The sequence below is a fragment of the Pseudophryne corroboree genome, chromosome 4 (genome assembly GCF_028390025.1).
Source record: "Pseudophryne corroboree isolate aPseCor3 chromosome 4, aPseCor3.hap2, whole genome shotgun sequence".
NCBI classification, from domain to species: Eukaryota; Metazoa; Chordata; class Amphibia; order Anura; family Myobatrachidae; genus Pseudophryne; species Pseudophryne corroboree.
In genome coordinates this window covers 612689737-612706965 of record NC_086447.1, presented here as the reverse complement: position 1 = coordinate 612706965, position 17229 = coordinate 612689737, and the positions used below count along the sequence as shown (strand labels likewise).

At 41.3% G+C, this 17229-nt stretch overlaps 1 protein-coding gene across 1 annotated transcript in view; it reads left to right on the top strand.

Moving 5' to 3' along the window:
* TRIM67 (tripartite motif containing 67) overlaps window positions 1-17229 on the top strand; it is a 310592-nt gene that overhangs the window by 194908 nt on the left and 98455 nt on the right. Inside the window, exons 4-5 of the mRNA XM_063917642.1 lie at window positions 2268-2378; window positions 14541-14694. Of these exons, the coding sequence (XP_063773712.1) occupies window positions 2268-2378; window positions 14541-14694 (265 nt within the window). The remainder of the gene's footprint in view (window positions 1-2267; window positions 2379-14540; window positions 14695-17229) is intronic.

The following is a 17229-nucleotide window of genomic DNA, read 5'->3' as shown; positions in this document are numbered from 1 at the left end:
TACATGGCAAAACCAGTTTGATTTTGCCATGTAAATGATTGCCACTTTAAAAAAACTGGAGAATTTTACCAAAATCTCTATCTTTCTGATTCTCACACCCTATTACATTTCCCCCAAAATCTTTAAATAAGCTTATTTACCTAAGGCATTGGGTAGGCACATTATTCAAGTTACGGAGATCATTGCAGAAGCTCATATTCTCGTCCGGCTTCGGAATAAGCACATTGGGACTTGACCACTCACTATGGGCCTAATTCAGACCTGATCGTAGCAGCAAATTTGTTAGGAGATGGGCAAAACCATGTGCACTGCAGGGGGGCAGATATAACATGTGCAGAGAGAGTTAGATTTGGGTGGGTTATTTTGTTTCTGTGCATGGTAAATACTGGGGGGAGGGACCAACCTTTGGCGCTACTGGTTAATACTCAGAAATGGTAGTTTATTAAAGAGTGAATAGAATGCAGTTTCGTGCAAAAAAATTGTTAAATTGTTAAAAAATTATTAAAAAAGTCTTGAATGGTGGTTGGTAACAAGAAAATACAGTGAAATTCTGTTATCGATTTGAGGTATGTATAATAATACACAATGTATATATGGGTGTAGTAAATATTAATAAAGAAGGCAATGGGATGTGTCTAAATATGAACTTGTTTAATAGGCTAATAATTCGTTAAAATGACAATGTTATGTTATACCTTTTTACCTGAGCGCGCTCTTTGCGTTATTACCACAAACATACAGTGGGAGTAAAATGAAATAAAATAAAATAAATTGCAATAAAACAAATGACACTTTATATATGATTATAAAAAGTAATGGATCATATATAAAGTGTCATTTGTTTTATTGCAATTTATTTTATTTTATTTAATTTTACTCCCACTGTATGTTAGTGGTAATAACGCAAAGAGCGCGCTCAGGTAAAAAGGTATAACATAACATTGTCATTTTAACGAATTATTAGCCTATTAAACAAGTTCATATTTAGACACATCCCATTGCCTTCTTTATTAATATTTACTACACCCATATATACATTGTGTATAATTATACATACCTCAAATCGATAACAGAATTTCACTGTATTTTCTTGTTACCAACCACCATTGAAGACTTTTTTAATAATTTTTTAACAATTTTTTTGCACGAAACTGCATTCTATTCACTCTTTAATAAACTACCATTTCTGAGTATTAACCAGTAGCGCCAAAGGTTGGTCCCTCCCCCTAGAGATTGCAAAACAAGGAAACAACCGAAAAGAGTTTCCTACTCTAACCTGGGCTGCACAGATACCTGAATATACAAGTAACCATTATAGGGAGCGCAGAACACACCCCCAGCTACATGGTAAATACTGGCTGCTTTATTTTTACACTGCTATTTAGATTTCAGTTTGAACACACCCCACCCAAACCTAACTCTCTCTGCACATGTTATATCTGCCCCCCCTGCAGTGCACATCTGCTAACAAAATTGCTGCTACGATCAGGTCTGAATTACCCCCTATGTGACTATTCAATTACACCCAACTCTAACATGTTTTAATTTCTTTAGACACTGATTCCTGTTGGGCTTGAAACCGATAATTATCAAACAATTCTAATTGTGCATGTCAAGGTAAAGAGCTGCAGACAGACACAATAAAGTTAAACATTCTGGGGTCAAGGCTGGCAGCCATCTCATAAATCATGGTCATAAGAATAACCATTGTCAAGATAAAGAAAAGAGCAAAATTATATACATAATAAACATGTAAGCTACAGTATGGTAAATCTTAGGAGCAGCGTAGCAGTGCGGGTGACGTGCCAGGCAAACTATTTTAACTTGCCTCATACAATGCTTTGGCATCTGTAACTACTAGCCACTGTATTGTTAAGATCCGCTGTCACATCTAATATTGCCACAGTTTATAGCCCCTGGCTTGTGGGCCTAATGGAATTACCTCTGTGACCTGTTTTGTATGTAATGGAAACTTTCAGATATATTTGCTGCAGTCCCCCTCTTTACAAATCCAGTCCTCATATGTTTCAATGGGGGCTACTTTTTGGAGTATGGCCCCATTAGCTAAGGATATCTTTATATGTATATTAAATAGGTACAGTACAAGTGAAGGATGAACAGATTGCTCAGCCACCAATAGACATGTGACAGTTAAATAACATGCACTTCTAAGACCTCATCTTGCAGCTGTACAATCCCAACAATACGATCTCCTAATCCTTTTGAAAGGGGATTATCTGAAATTTGCGGCTTTACTGTACTTTCAGGTTGTTTGGGACCAGATAAATCATTGTACATTAAAACTACGCCAGTCGACAGGGCTGATGGAGTATTGCCTTGAAGTAATCAAAGAAAATGATCCATCTGGCTTCTTACAGGTACATGTACAGTATATGCTTTACTAAAAATAATGTGATAAATGATATCCTATTTCACATGAATTTTGAGTTACATTAACGTGAATATTCTATTATTACATATGTGAAGCCTCTGCGTATCAGTTTCCAGAATAAATAACGTAACTTTTTATTCTATTAAGGTTGCACTAAAATCAGTGTGTGTGTATATACATATCAATCTGTGTGTGTGTGTGTGTGTGTGTGTGTGTGTGTGTGTGTGTGTGTGTATATATATATATATATACACACACACATACAGCACAAAGTCCGGTACTCACTGCATCCCCGCCGGGGCTACTTGCTCTGGTGCCCCCCTTAGAAGGACTGCGCCTCCAACTGGCAAATGAAGGTGGCACTCGGAGACTGGATGAGTAAGTGAAGCAGGTGCATTTGATGCGGTCATTAAATTCACTTGCTTCACCTACTCATCTAGTCTCCGAGTAGTGCCACCTTCATTTGCCAGATACATATATATATATATATATATACTACTGTGCAAAAGTTTTAGGCATGTGTGGAAAAAATTCTGCAAAGTAAGAATGCTTTCAAGAATAGAAGTTTATAGTTACATACTTAGTGAAGTTAAAAAGAGGCAAAATGCCCATCGGGTTCAACCTGTATTCTGTGTTACGCTGTTCCTAATATAATGCACCTGCTGAAGTAATGGTTTAGTACCAATTGACAACTATGATTCTTACCACTCTCAGATATTAAAGACTCTATGTTAAATGCTATAACCCTGGATACTTTTCCTAGTTAGAAATTTGTCCAATCCGTTTTTAAATACATTTACAGAGTCCGCCATTATTACCCTCTCCGGCAGGGAGTTCCAAATCTTTATTGTCCTTACCGTGAAGAACCCTTTCCTACGTTGTGTGCGGTATTTTCTCTCCTCTAGCCTCAGCGAGTGTCCACGTGTCCTATACAGAGTTCTTTTAATAAACAAATCTGCTGCTAGCTACTTGTAATTACCCTTTACATATTTGAAGATATTAATAATCTCTCCTCTTAGACATCTCTTTTCTAGTGTATACATATTTAACCTAGTAAGCCTTTTCCTCGTACTCCAGTGTCTCTAACCCTTTAATCAATTTAGTAGCTTGCCTTTGAACTCTTTCTAGCTCCCCTATATCTTTTTTATAATATGGTGCCCAAAACTGAACACAATATTCCAGGTGCAGACGTACCAAAGATTTGTACAACGGCAGGATTCAGGGGCGGATTGGGAACAAAAAGCGGCCCTGGAAAAATTTGTACTAGTGGCCCCACATGGGCAGCACCAGAGGTGTAAGGTCTAGCCATGGGCCATGGCAGAAAGCACCCTCCCCCCCCAAGACTTTCCAAGGGGAGGTTAAAAAGAAATAAAATTAAATATTATGAGCACATTATATGATACACCTTCAGAATTTATGAAACTATATCATTCTTTAGAAAGATATATTTTCTTGCTTATTACACCAACCGTATCTCAATCACTATTCACTTAATCTTATATGTCAGCCAAGCAGTCAGACAGAGCATACACTAGATCATCTGCAAATCACAGGCTAAGTGGCAAAGTAATTTTCATATATGCAAATTATTTTGCATCTTATTCATTATGGCTATAAAAAGGACCACATGTCCTCAAACAAAACAGGCCCCATGGGTGCGTCGGCCCACCGGGAATCTTCCCTGTAAAACCTATGGCCAATCCCCCTCTGGCAGGATTACATACTCGTCTCTTGTCTCTATGCCCCGTTTAATGCACGCAAGCACTTTACTTGCCTTCTTTGCTGCATTTTACGACATTGTGTACTGGTATTAAGCCTATTATCTATGAGCACCCCCAAATCTTTTTCCACCACAGTTACCCCTATATTTTCCCCATTTAGAGTGTAGAATGCATGTGTGTTTTTTGTCCCATAATGCATAACTTTGCATTTTTCTATATTGAACCTCATTCCCCATTTAGAAGCCCAGGTTTTGAGCTTAAAAAAGTCATTCTGTAGAGACGCCACATCGCTTTCTTAATTACCTTACACAGTTTAAAATCATCTGCAAAGATTGACACTGTGCTTTCCAGGCCTATTTCTAGATCATTGATAAATATATTGAACAGGAACTCATGGCCAGATGGTAGGCTGAGGCTGTGGAGATGAAACAACTGCAGACACTAGGAGAGACACAGGAGGTACACGGACGGACTGGGGTGCAGACACTTGAAGACAGGGTAACAGTAGTCGGTAGACTAGGTTCGTCAGCAAGATGGTGAAGTTGGAATTCAATGCAGGAGCAAGTTAAAACCCACTGGACAGATGAGCTGAGACCCTAGAGGAACCAGAGAGCAGTTCACCATATGGAGCAGCTATAACTGGCAGGGCTGATAGGGCTTGAGAGGTTAATAAGGTTGTTGGGAGCCAATGGGAGCAGAGAGTGCGGTCAAGCCCCCCTATTCATTAAATGAACAAAAGCTGCTGCTGTGCACGTCCCAGCACTGGGCGGCACAGTCAACAGCAGTCTAGAACCTGCTGGACCGCCAGGCATCCCATTGCTCGGCAACCGCCAAGCACGCCGGGCAGAAGCGTCCCCTGGTTGCTGTGGACGAGCCAGCCCTAGCAGCACAGAGTGTCCCGGAGTCACATGCTGCAGCGGGAGTTCATGCCACAGATCATCTGTGGATGTAGGCTTTCTCAAATCCTTCATGTAATCCCAGACAGACTTGATGATGTTGAGATCAGACTCTGTGGCGGGGGGGCATATCATCACTTCAAGGACTACTTGTTCTTTTTTTGTACTGAAGATAGTTCTTAGTGACATTGGCTGTATGTTTGAGGTCGTTGTCCTGCTGCAGAATAAATTTGGAGCCAAACAGATGAATGCCCGATGGTATTACAGCGATTGGATACCTCACAGGGTTAAAGACAGATAGAAGCCCATAGACTTCTATAGCGTAATGCCATCTACATGCGGCGTTGCCCCTACATCCAAGCTACAGAATGTATTGCGTTCCGGAGCTTGGTGCATATGCGGGAAGTGGCCAATCCTTTCGAAGGTGTGGTCACATTTTTTGCATTGCTACTCCCCACCCTGAATGTTTGCTCCTAATGAATCCCATTTCATAAGAGTCTATGATATAGGGGAGTACTAATTTCAGTCTTTTGGCTAAAATTTTTGTAAATATTTTATAGATAAATTGGGCTATAGGATGAAGGGAGTTCTAGGTCACATCCTGGCTGCGGGAGAACTTTGATAAGTGCCGTATTAAAGTGTTGTGGTAGGGAGTTTTTCACTAAGGGGCATTACTGTGAGAAATAACGTGTAAGGGGCATTACTGTGAGATCTAACGTGTAAGGGGCATTACTGTGAGAAATAATGTGTAGGGGGCATTACTGTGAGATATAATGTGTAAGGGGCATTACTGTGCGATATAACGTGTAAGGGGCATTACTGTGAGATATAACGTGTAAGGGGCATTACTGTGAGAAATAACGTGTAAGGGGCATTACTGTGAGATATAACGTGTAAGGGGTATTACTGTGAGAAATAACCTGTAAGGGGCATTACTGTGGGAAATAACGGGACATTACTGTGAGATATACCGTGTAAGGGGCATTACTGTGAGATATAACGTGTAAGGGGCATTACTGTGAGATATAACGTGTAAGGGGCATTACTGTGAGAAATAACGTGTAAGGGGCATTACTGTGAGATATAGCGTTTAAGGGGCATTACTGTAGGAATAACACGTAAGGGGCACTACTGTGAGATATAACGTATAAGGGGTATTACTGTGAGAAATAATGTGTAGGGGGCATTACTGTGAGATATAACGTGTAAGGGGCATTACTGTGAGATATAACGTGTAAGATGCATTACTGTGAGAAATAACGGGGCATTACTGTGAGATATAACATGTAAGGGGCATTACTGTGAGAAATAACGTGTAAGGGGTATTACTGTGAGAAATAACGTGTAAGGGGCAATACTGTGAGATCTAACGTGTAAGGGGCATTACTGTGAAAAATAATGTGTAGGGGGCATTACTGTGAGATATAACGTGTAAGGGGCATTACTGTGTGATATAACGTGTAAGGGGCATTACTGTGAGATATAACGTGTAAGGGGCATTACTGTGAGATATAACGTGTAAGGGGCATTACTGTGAGATATAAAGTGTAAGGGGCATTACTGTGAAAAATAACGGGGCATTACTGTGAGATATAACGTGTAAGGGGCATTACTGTGAGATATAACGTGTAAGGGGCATTACTGTGAGATATAGCGTGTAAGGGGCATTACTGTGAGAAATAACGTGTATGGGGGGCATTACTGTGAGATATAACGTGTAAGGGGCATTACTGTGAAGCAACTGTCCTGATTTTTTTGGTACAGTCCTGCTGTCCCACCCGTACGTCTTAGTGTCCCTTGGTGCTGGCAGTTGGGAGACTTATCTCTCACCACCTGCTCTTTTTAGCAGAGCAGCGATGAATAGCCATCTATTCACAGGGAGAGAGGGGCTGGGGGCATTGCCAGCAGCTCACAGAGCCCACAGAGGCAAAAACAGGGTTGTGGCCTGTGATCGCAGCACTACCCATGAGACCACGCCCCCTAATTTTGGCGCGTGCCTTAGGTGCACACATTTGTCCCTCCATAGACCATCAGGAACTTACGGGGTACGCTTGTATGTTCTAATTAATTATACTGTATTTGTAGGAACATAGACTAAGAAGTAGGAGGAGTCAGGAATAGAAAGGGGAGGAGTCTATACCAAGAGCCAGATTCTGACGCCGTGGCGGGCCTGTGTGTTCTTTAAGCGAAAAACCCCTTGTTTACACAATCACGTCTGCGTATGCTTTCCACAGCGCATATGACACAATAATATCACGTTGTGCTGTGTAGAACACACGGACGTGCGGTTCAATCGCACAGCGTTTAGATACTTGTTATCTATCCGCCCTACGATCGCTGTCACCTGGAACACACAGTTCACCTGGAACACTCAGTTCACTTGGAACACACAGTTCACTTTGAACACCTAGTTCTTATTACGTAAGTTTGCGAACCCTACGCCACTGAGCCTCTACTAACCCAGTGTTCCCACGGGATCCCGATTTCCTGGTTCAATACATCCACTCCTACTTTCACTCACTCAGATACACAGTGTTTTTCTTTTCTGTACAGAAAATATCACTCCCTTTGACAAGTAGTCTTATCCCAGAGGTAGTACAGTTTAAACAAAGTATTATATTAATCTGCTTTTGAAATTGGATAGTTACGGGCTATTGTATTAAATGTATACTATCCCACCTTAAATTGAAGAGCTATCGTGTGGTTATACCTTGCGCTCGCAACTCTACGCAACTTTGCGTAAACATGAGACCATGCGTGTCTCTACGCCATGTGTGCGACTCTGCGCCACGTGCACGCTTCTGTACTTTGTCCTCATGTTCCGTACCACGTGTACAAACGTGCGTCTGCAATTTAATAAACCACACTTTCGATAAATGTGAGCAATAAAACTACAATCGCTCACTAACACAACCCACACTTGTTCCATATAAACCTAAACGACTAGGCCAGAACTGCGTTTTGTGTTTTACAATTACACCCTTAATACACTATTTCAAATAAATATATATATATATATATATATATATATATATATAGAGCAAATAAATGTATCCGATTTTACACAGATCTAAAATGACTGTTAACCTATGGCAACAATATGTGAGAGAGTATGAAAATCTGTACGCTTTGTGTACGCTTTTCGCGCCAAAAATTTACACAGATTTTAAACCGCTTTTTTTCCTGTGTCCTTTGGGTTACATCAGCACCTCTCTCTAGACTAGACAGAACATACATGATCTAACAGCACAAACTGGTTTTAGCACAATGCAAGGTTATTTAACATGCCACCCTTTGCTGATAGATCAAAACCTGGTATGGCCTGTAAGTCTGAGAGTGTGAGAAGAACCGGACAGAGCCCCCAATTGTGAAGTCTGATTCACTTTCAGGAAGAAAAAGCAATACCTTAAACGGATATCTGTACAGGCGTGTGTGTGTAAAAACCCCTAACAGATGCGTACACGTTGCGTGCGCACGCCGTCACGCTGTAAGCATAGAGTAGCTACACGTGAGGCGGAATACACTTTATAACCCCTAGCAGGAAAGGAACACGACACCAATTGTATTTAAAATGTTGGGATCTGACCCACCAACAGTTATTTACTAAAAATGGGGTTACAACAATAATACAATCACATAAGAGAAAAGGGCTACAATCAATGGATACATACGTTTGTTTTGCCTGCGCCACCCGGTCCCGGTCCTCAGTCAATCTGGGTAGATGACCTTCAGAGAATGTCACTGACCGGCCAGGAGGCTTGGCTTTTATACAATATTCCAAAGCATGAAACAATAGATACTGCATGCTCTTCTTCCATTGGTCCGGGGGTGGGACATATCCTGTGCACTGGGAATCATTGGTCAGCTCAAGCGGTGGGCGATGGCTAAGTCTTGAGATGTGATTACTGTTGTTTACATCTGAGTTCCCGCCCCAAGACCAGTTAAACCCACCACATTAATCATACATAAATCCGGTATTACTAATAACTTATTGCTGCAATATGCGACAATATCCTCATACCCACCGGATTACTGCTTATGTGACCCTGAACAATATGATCCCACACATGATATGTTTATCCATTTCCATCCTTGAGATATACATATATATATATACACACACATACATACACACATATATATATATATATATATATATATATATATACATACATATACATATACATACATTCCTGCTATTACAATTTGTTATGAAATATACATATATTATCATGGGCTGGATGAGTCCAGACCATGTGTATGAGAATATCATTGCTATACAGTATATCATACATTAAATGTCTGGTCTGTAATTTGTCAGCTATTTAGTGATTTTGCAAGTTATTGTACAAGCAAGGCTTGTGTTTTGTGTAGGATATTGTCTTCTTGTTTGTCCTGGCTTCTAGTAAAACAATGACAGTTCAGTATCTGTTGTCTCAATGTACACTTTAAAACAATGGGGGCAACCAAAGGTATTAACCTTCTTCATAGACCAGGGTCCATGTTCCATGATTACAAAGCTTTGCATAAACAAGACAGTCTGATACATCCAAGGCACTGTTTGTGATTGAGTTTCTGGAAGAATCACCTTTCTATGCGTATGAGTGGTTTGAGTAATTTGTGTGTGCACACTAACTTGCTATTGAAGAATGTACAGACTGTGTGTGAGTTATTCACTATATAGATAAAATATTGAATATGGCTTTTGTGGCTTTTCTATGCGAATGCGTATGTTACCGTATTTACTCATACCACTTGCTAATACGCAGGGCTTCACGAGCCAATGTACGCAGCGTCCGGGTTTGCACACGCACGGCTGGTACGCAACCGCACAGAGGCCACTCTGGATGGTGTTTGCACCTGATACATGTGGCTATAATATATTCGACCTCGACAAGCCATTTTCCGGTTGGTCTGGAGAAATCGGAAACTTCTTGGCCTTAAAATCCCGCAAGAAATTGGATCTGATTTGCACTGGGGGCATAAAAGACGCACATCATTACGTTTGCCAAGTTCCGGAAAAGGTCGCACATTATAACGTTCGAGTTTTTCCCCAATATAAAACTTGGCTTCCATTACATCACAGCCGCTGTCTTAGAAAGGAGAATTAACAGAGTACAGATAGTGGATGAGCCAAGAAGCTGACACAGACAAGGGAAGGGCAGAGAAACTGGCACAGACAGTGGAAAGAGAGCGAGAGAGAATGCCACAGGAGAGAAGGTAAGAAACACTGGCAGAGACAGGGATGAGTGATTACAAGGGACGGTAAGACATTAATGCCCTATATTGGACTCATGCTCTGTGGCCCAGTGGAGGAAGAGAAGAGGCAGAATCAGCGGGGACAGACAGCCCATACTGTGGCATTATGTGACCCTTCAGAACTTTCCAGATTCAGATTTCTTCATCACTCAGGCATAATCTATTTCATCTGTACTGTTGTGTTCTTCATCTGCATTAGCGAATGGGTTTTCCTCAAAATCCATCCAGTGGCAGGCTCAGAACAGGCTCCCCGGATCAAAGTTCTGCCCTTCGTACACCAATAGGCGGTCTGACTGGGACCCCAACCCCCTAGTATGTATTCTGGGATCCAATGTTATCATTTTGTGAAGTTTTTTTCTACATCCATCCAGTGGAAGGCCCAGAACAGGGAGTGTCAGAGTTCTGCCTGGTGCATTCCTCCGTGAGGCAATGCCGTTTCTAGCGGCAGGTGACCGTGCGATCACATGGGCACCCACTGCAGCACTTGATTACTGGTATAATGAGCTCCACCTCCTCCCAGCCATAGTACTCTGCTCGCTGGGTGGCGTTTAAAGAAATGACGCAATTGCATAATGACGTTACAATGCAGCCGCATCATTTTGTGAAACTCCACCCAGCGTAATTTGAAAAGTCACACTTGTATTGTATATTTGTGTAAAAAGTAGTACCTACGTTTTTTTCTAAGTTTGACTGAATATCTGCGTGCATGTCTGAGTGTGTATGACGGAACTTGTTTTCGGAAAATTAGAAAACAAAATGTGGTTTCTAATTTTTACACAGATAGACAAGTGTGTCCTTAGCAGGAATCAAACTCTAGCTCACAGGGATGGTAACCATCGGCAATACCCCTATGACAAGAGAGCTATTGAAGACAGGTGACTGACACCTGCAGTGACATAGTGATGTTGCTCATTGTAATTTTTTTTTATAGTGCCGTTTGTTCCAACTCTATCGCTGAGGGGGTAAATGATACAAGGTTTGAGAAACTCTGCTGTAGACCTTTCATCCTCTGCAGGCCTATGCTTCAGGGCCATAACTAGGTGTGTGTGGAGAGGGCACCGCACATAGCGCTGCAGGGTAGGGGGGCGCTGTTGGCAGCACTTGTCAATTATCTGTTTTAATTACTTTCACTTGCAGCTTCATCCCTATTTGAAGCCCAACATATCCGGACTGCCACTGTCTCCTACCCTAAACTTTTCTGACGCTAATACCTATACAACATTCATGAATTCAACTTGAGATTTCTTTGTTATTCAGTCACACTGTCCTTTATTACATTTCAAGATGCTGACAAACCTGGGATTCAAGCCCATTGCCTGTGGCATTGTAGTCAGACAAACTATTCACTGAGCTGTCTGCCCATGCATAGAAAGGTAGATAATTCTAAGGCAGAGAATTCTAACAATTTGAAGCTTACCTTGTACTTTGTGAAAAAATTATCAGCATTGCGGCTGAGCAGATCTATGTAGTGTGTGGCTGCACACTACATAGAGCTGATCAATTGCAATGCTGATTATTATTTTACAAAGTACAAGTAGCTTCATATAGTGTTTATAGTTTTTCTGTAGGATCAAATAGCTCAATGAGGGATCCGGTCTCTATGTCGACAGTAACTAGGTCGACACTATCTAGGTCGACCACTATTGGTCGACAGTAACTAGGTCGACATGTTCTAGGTCGACAGGTCAAAAGGTCGACATGAGTTTTTCATGATTTTTATCGTTTTTTTGAACCTTTTCATACTTAACGATCCACGTGGACTACAATTGGGAACGGTAACTTGTGCCGAGCACAGCGAGGCACCTTGCCCGAAGCATGGTGAGCGTAGCGAGCCATGCGAGGGGACATAGTGCACTAATTGGGGTTCCCGGTCACTCTACAAAGAAAACGACACAACCCCCCCCCCAAAAAAACCTCATGTCGACCTTTTGACCGGTCGACCTAGAAACCCTGTTGACCTAGTTACTGTCGACCAATAGTGGTTTACCTAGACACTGTCGATCTAGTTACTATCTACCTTCCATACCACACCCCTCAATGAGTAGGGTGTTTGATTAGAGTTCAACAGGTTATAGGTTTGAATCCTGGGTATGGCCGTATATTGAAATGTGTTATTTAATAAAGGGTAGTGTAACTGAATAACTGGCTTTTAAGTAAAGTGCATGAATGTTGTATAAAGAGGATTTGTGTCCAAATCCATTTTCTTGCAGTGGTCTATAAATGTGCGTGTATTATATATATACAGAAACGCAATTGACCGGTACTCCACTTAAAAACACAGTAGCACCTGGGTGCCCTCCCACGGGTCTAAATGGAACCATGTACAGCAGCAGAGATGGGCAACACTCCTAGGTTTTGTAAGCTGTCTGTTTAAAAATCTAGGAGTGCCACCCGTCTCTGCTGATATATATATATATATATATATATATAAAATGTGGGAAGGGGCATCATAACATGGTCTTTCTTTGGGATCAATCTTGTCATGTCCCACGAGGCATGCACTTTATGTCTCTACTGGAAATATTGGGGGGAGGGCGCCAATTCTCTTTCTGGCACAGGGCACCAAAAAGTCTAGTTACGGCTCTGTTATGCTTCATTGGTCCAAAGCTAATCTACTTTTAATGATACCCATTTTCACACTCAAATCATACTACAAATGAGAAATCACTATGACAGTTACATTGAAATCTGTAAAGTAGGGTTTTTGTCTGGCAATAAAATGTAAGTGGATCCATTTACTGAATCCCTTCAGCCTTTTATAGAAGCTTAAGAGTGGTTTAAAGTATAAAATTATTCACTTGTGAAAAATATTAGGGTAGAAGTTTCCTAGGTCATTCTGTTTCTGCAATGCATCAATCTTTATGTTGGCTAGCAGCAATTTTCATCATACTGTATACTGTAGCTAAGTGTGGCATATATTATTATATATATTACTGTTATACCTAGGGAGTGTTTCATTCCAAGTGGTGTTGGAGCAATATCTGTGATGTTCCGCAGGAATGGTGGGTAAATGCTGATAATGGTGTCATAATATCACTCCAACATCACCTCAACATCACTAATTTCCCCTATAGGGATGTGCAGGAAAATTCATGAAGTAGGGCTACTGTACGTATGGGTGATGTGCGCACCATATGATGTCATAGGATGTAACACCATGTACAGTTAAAAACAAGGAAATAGTTCCTGCGCACTGAACAGAAAGGGTATCTGACACTCTGGATAAGGTGTCCCCAAATACTGATATATCTCAATCAGAAAAGTAAAACGATCCCAATGGAATCAATTGGGATAACAGTTGATTAAATGAAATGAAAAGAAATAAAATGTCACTGATTTCATGTAAGTCTCTTATCTGGTCTCCTCCTGGGTCTTCCAAACAGTGCAAGATGGCCAATGATAATAAACTTGTAACCAGTCGTCCCACTTCTTATCAGTTCTCTGTCAGTGTCCTCAATTCATTCACATTGAAGACAAATGATGGAGAACCATAGTGCAGACATACAGAAATTTTTATTAATACAAGTTCACAAGATAAAAGATTAGCACGCATACCCAAAGTGACCTTCAGATGGAAGGCGCAGTTTCACACATATAGGGGTAATTATAAAGCTTCCCCTATTAAGCTGTACCGTCACTAGGTCCTGGGCAGCAGTCAACACCAATGCGTTTCAACCTATACAGTCTTTGTCAAGGTATTTATTGGGATATTTAAAGGGATTGATTCCAACAATTAAGAAGAAAAGATACCTTGCTATGCTCTATTAGCCTCCACATATCCGTAAGTGGGATACGCTCCTCTCAAGTTTGGGAAAAAGATTGATTTCTTCTATCTCCCTCTATACCACAAAGAGGGTTGTGGGGATAGATATGCATTGATGATAAAGAAACCTTGATGTGTTTGATCAAGTTCAAATTGAAGCACCAAGTGACATCGGAATAGCTGGAAGTGCGAATACAACTTGAGCCATTGAATTGGACGTATTGTATACAAGTATATGTGACTATTGTGATGCGCTATGCATGTCTATATATTACTTATTAAATAGTGCCCAGGTTTTGTCTCTTCCAACTTCTTGTTGTTTGATCCACTTACACTATACTGTTTTAAGACTTTTGATGACTGAACAATCTTTCATTGAGCAACTAATTCACTAGCTTTCTATCATAAAATGTGCATTTATTTTAATCATACGTTTTACTGTGGGTGACATATAGTATTTAGAGAAAATGATAATGCATTTTTATATTTACTTTTGTGTTCTACTAAAGATTTCAGATGCTTTGATAAAGCGAGTTCAATGCTCCCAGGAACAGTGGGTTAAAGGTGCACTGGAACCAAAAGTGTCTCCTGAATTTGACCTCACATTGGACAATGATCCTTTACTTCAGGCCATTCACCAGCTGGATTTTATTCAGATGAAATGTAAGGGTGAGCTCATGGTGCTTCTTTGCTTTGTGCTTTATACTGTATATGAATAACATAAAACTGTGGGCACCTGTGGGGAGAGAATGTTATAATTTAATGAACACAGGTGCATGACTAAGGAGATGTTAGGTTGGATTGAAGATATCAAATCATTGACATGTTATATGGAGGCTCTGAGGACTTTACTGACATTTTGCTATATATAGATATTGTGTGATATAATTTTATTCTTGTTAACTTGCCAACTTCAATATCACGGTCTTCAGAAGGCTGGGAGAATGGAAAGTTGAAAATCTTTACTCTACAATATATAACTTCTCTACATGTAGTGGAGGCTATACACATACATGTGGATCTAGACTCTCTATATCTTAGGAACTACTGAGCTTAGTGATATCACTAGTTACTAATGAACTGATAGACTGGATATTGCTCAGCTTAAAAAGTGACTGTGTATAGGGGACATGCACACTTTAGAATGTACAGGTATAGTATATTAACATAGAAACATAGAATTTGACGGCAGATAAGAACCACTTGGCCCATCTAGTCTGCCCCTTTTTTATTTTATCCTTTAGGCAATCTCAACCCTTAAATTAACCTTAATTCTTTGTAAGGATATTCATATGCCTATCCCAAGCATGTTTAAATTGCCCTACAGTCTAAACTATATTATTATGTATATTATGTATATTATTAGTTAACATGGTCTAAATCTGGGGCAGATGTATTAAGCCTGGAGAAGTGATGAAACTGTGATAAAGCAGTGATAAATGGAAGGTGAGAACGCACCAGCCATCATTATGGGTTTGAAAAATGACAGTTAGGACGGAGCTGATTGGCTGGTGTGTTATCACCTTCCACTTATCACTTCTTTATCACTGCTTTATCACTTCTCCAGGCTTAATACATCTGCCCTCTATTTTATTTTATAGAGGGTATTCAATTCTTTTCACCCTCTTCCACACCCGTTCTGTTTCTGCCCTCGGGAATGTGGTATCATCATTTCTGCTCGCTACCCCTGGGGTGCCGAGGCATCCAACCTTTTACACAGCTAAACCAAATTACTATGGGTGCGATATGCGCAATAAAGGGGATCATTTCAGAAAGGAAATTGGGTGTGATATATCATTTGAATACCGCCCATTATGTTATCACATACTGTATGTTGTTTAAAGAATAGATCGGTAAAAAAACAATTAACACACAGTACAGCAAGTACAGTAATACATTTGTGGTAGCTATAATTTTTAAGGATGCAATAGAGAAATCATAGACAGAATCTTATTGGTTGCTGTGGGCAACATTATTTTTAAAAGCTTTAGTAAATTTACCCCTAAGTCTCTGAACCAGAAAGACCCATGTGCCAAATTAGTACTAAATGCAAAAGCTTGGACACTCTTTATGTGTGGAAACAAGCAGATTTATTTCCAGATGGAAACATTTGCTCAGGATTTTCCATCTAGCTTAGCTTGTATGGTCCTTGAATGGTCCTGAATCCAGGCCGAAAATATAAGTGGGAAATTCTGAACGCAGAGCTGGCCCCAGCTATAAGCAGACTATAGGCGCTGCCGATTTCACGGCAGCAGCCGCAGCATGCCTGCAGGTAGAGGAGTTCCGCCTCCTTGAGCAGTGCTCTGCGAGGTGCGAGCTTCCCGGACGTCAGCTTCAGGTAGGCTCTCTCCACACGCGATGGATGCGCTGTGGACGGTGGACCGGACAGGTGAGCAAGAACGGGGAGGGAGAGGAGGCTGGCTGTGGACTGTGCGGCTGGAGGCATCCTCTGACAACGTGGGGGAGAGAGGGAAGAGGCTGCCTGTGCGACTGGAGGCATCATCTCCTGTGACAGAGGGGGCATGGGGAGGGGGAGGAAGCTGCCTGTCCCACTGGAAGCATCCCCTGTGACTAGGGGAGGGGGGAGGCTGTCTGTGCTGCTTTGAGGCATCCCTTGTCACCGCGCGGGGGGGATTTGGTTGAGGAGGCTTGCTGTGCCCTATAATCCACTATCTCCCTATCACCCTCAACATGTCACCCACTCTCCCTGTCACCCAATATCTCCATCACCCACTATCTCCCTGACACCTTCTATCTCCCTATCGCTGTCTCCCTGTCATCCAATGTCTCTCTGTCACCCACTATCTGCCTGTCATGCACTATCTCCCTGCCACCCCTGCCTTCCCAGTCACCCACTATCTCCCTGTCACCCTCTCCCATTCACCCACTATCTCTGGGTAGGGATGGGGGGGGGGGGGGGGGGGCACCAGACAGAATATTGCCTAGGGCATCAAAATAGTCAGGGCCGGCTCTGTCTGAACTAGGTCTATATCTTCCCTGATATGGGTAATGCTGGCATGTGAGTATGCCTGCTATATTTTTCTTTTTTTAAAGTAAAAAAACTACCTACTGATTGCTACCAATGGGGGTTATTCAGGTGTGGCAGATGTAACACGTGCAGAGAGATTTAGATTTGGGAAGGTTTCATTGTTTCTATGCAGGGTAAATACTGACTGTTTTATTTTTACTCTGCAATTT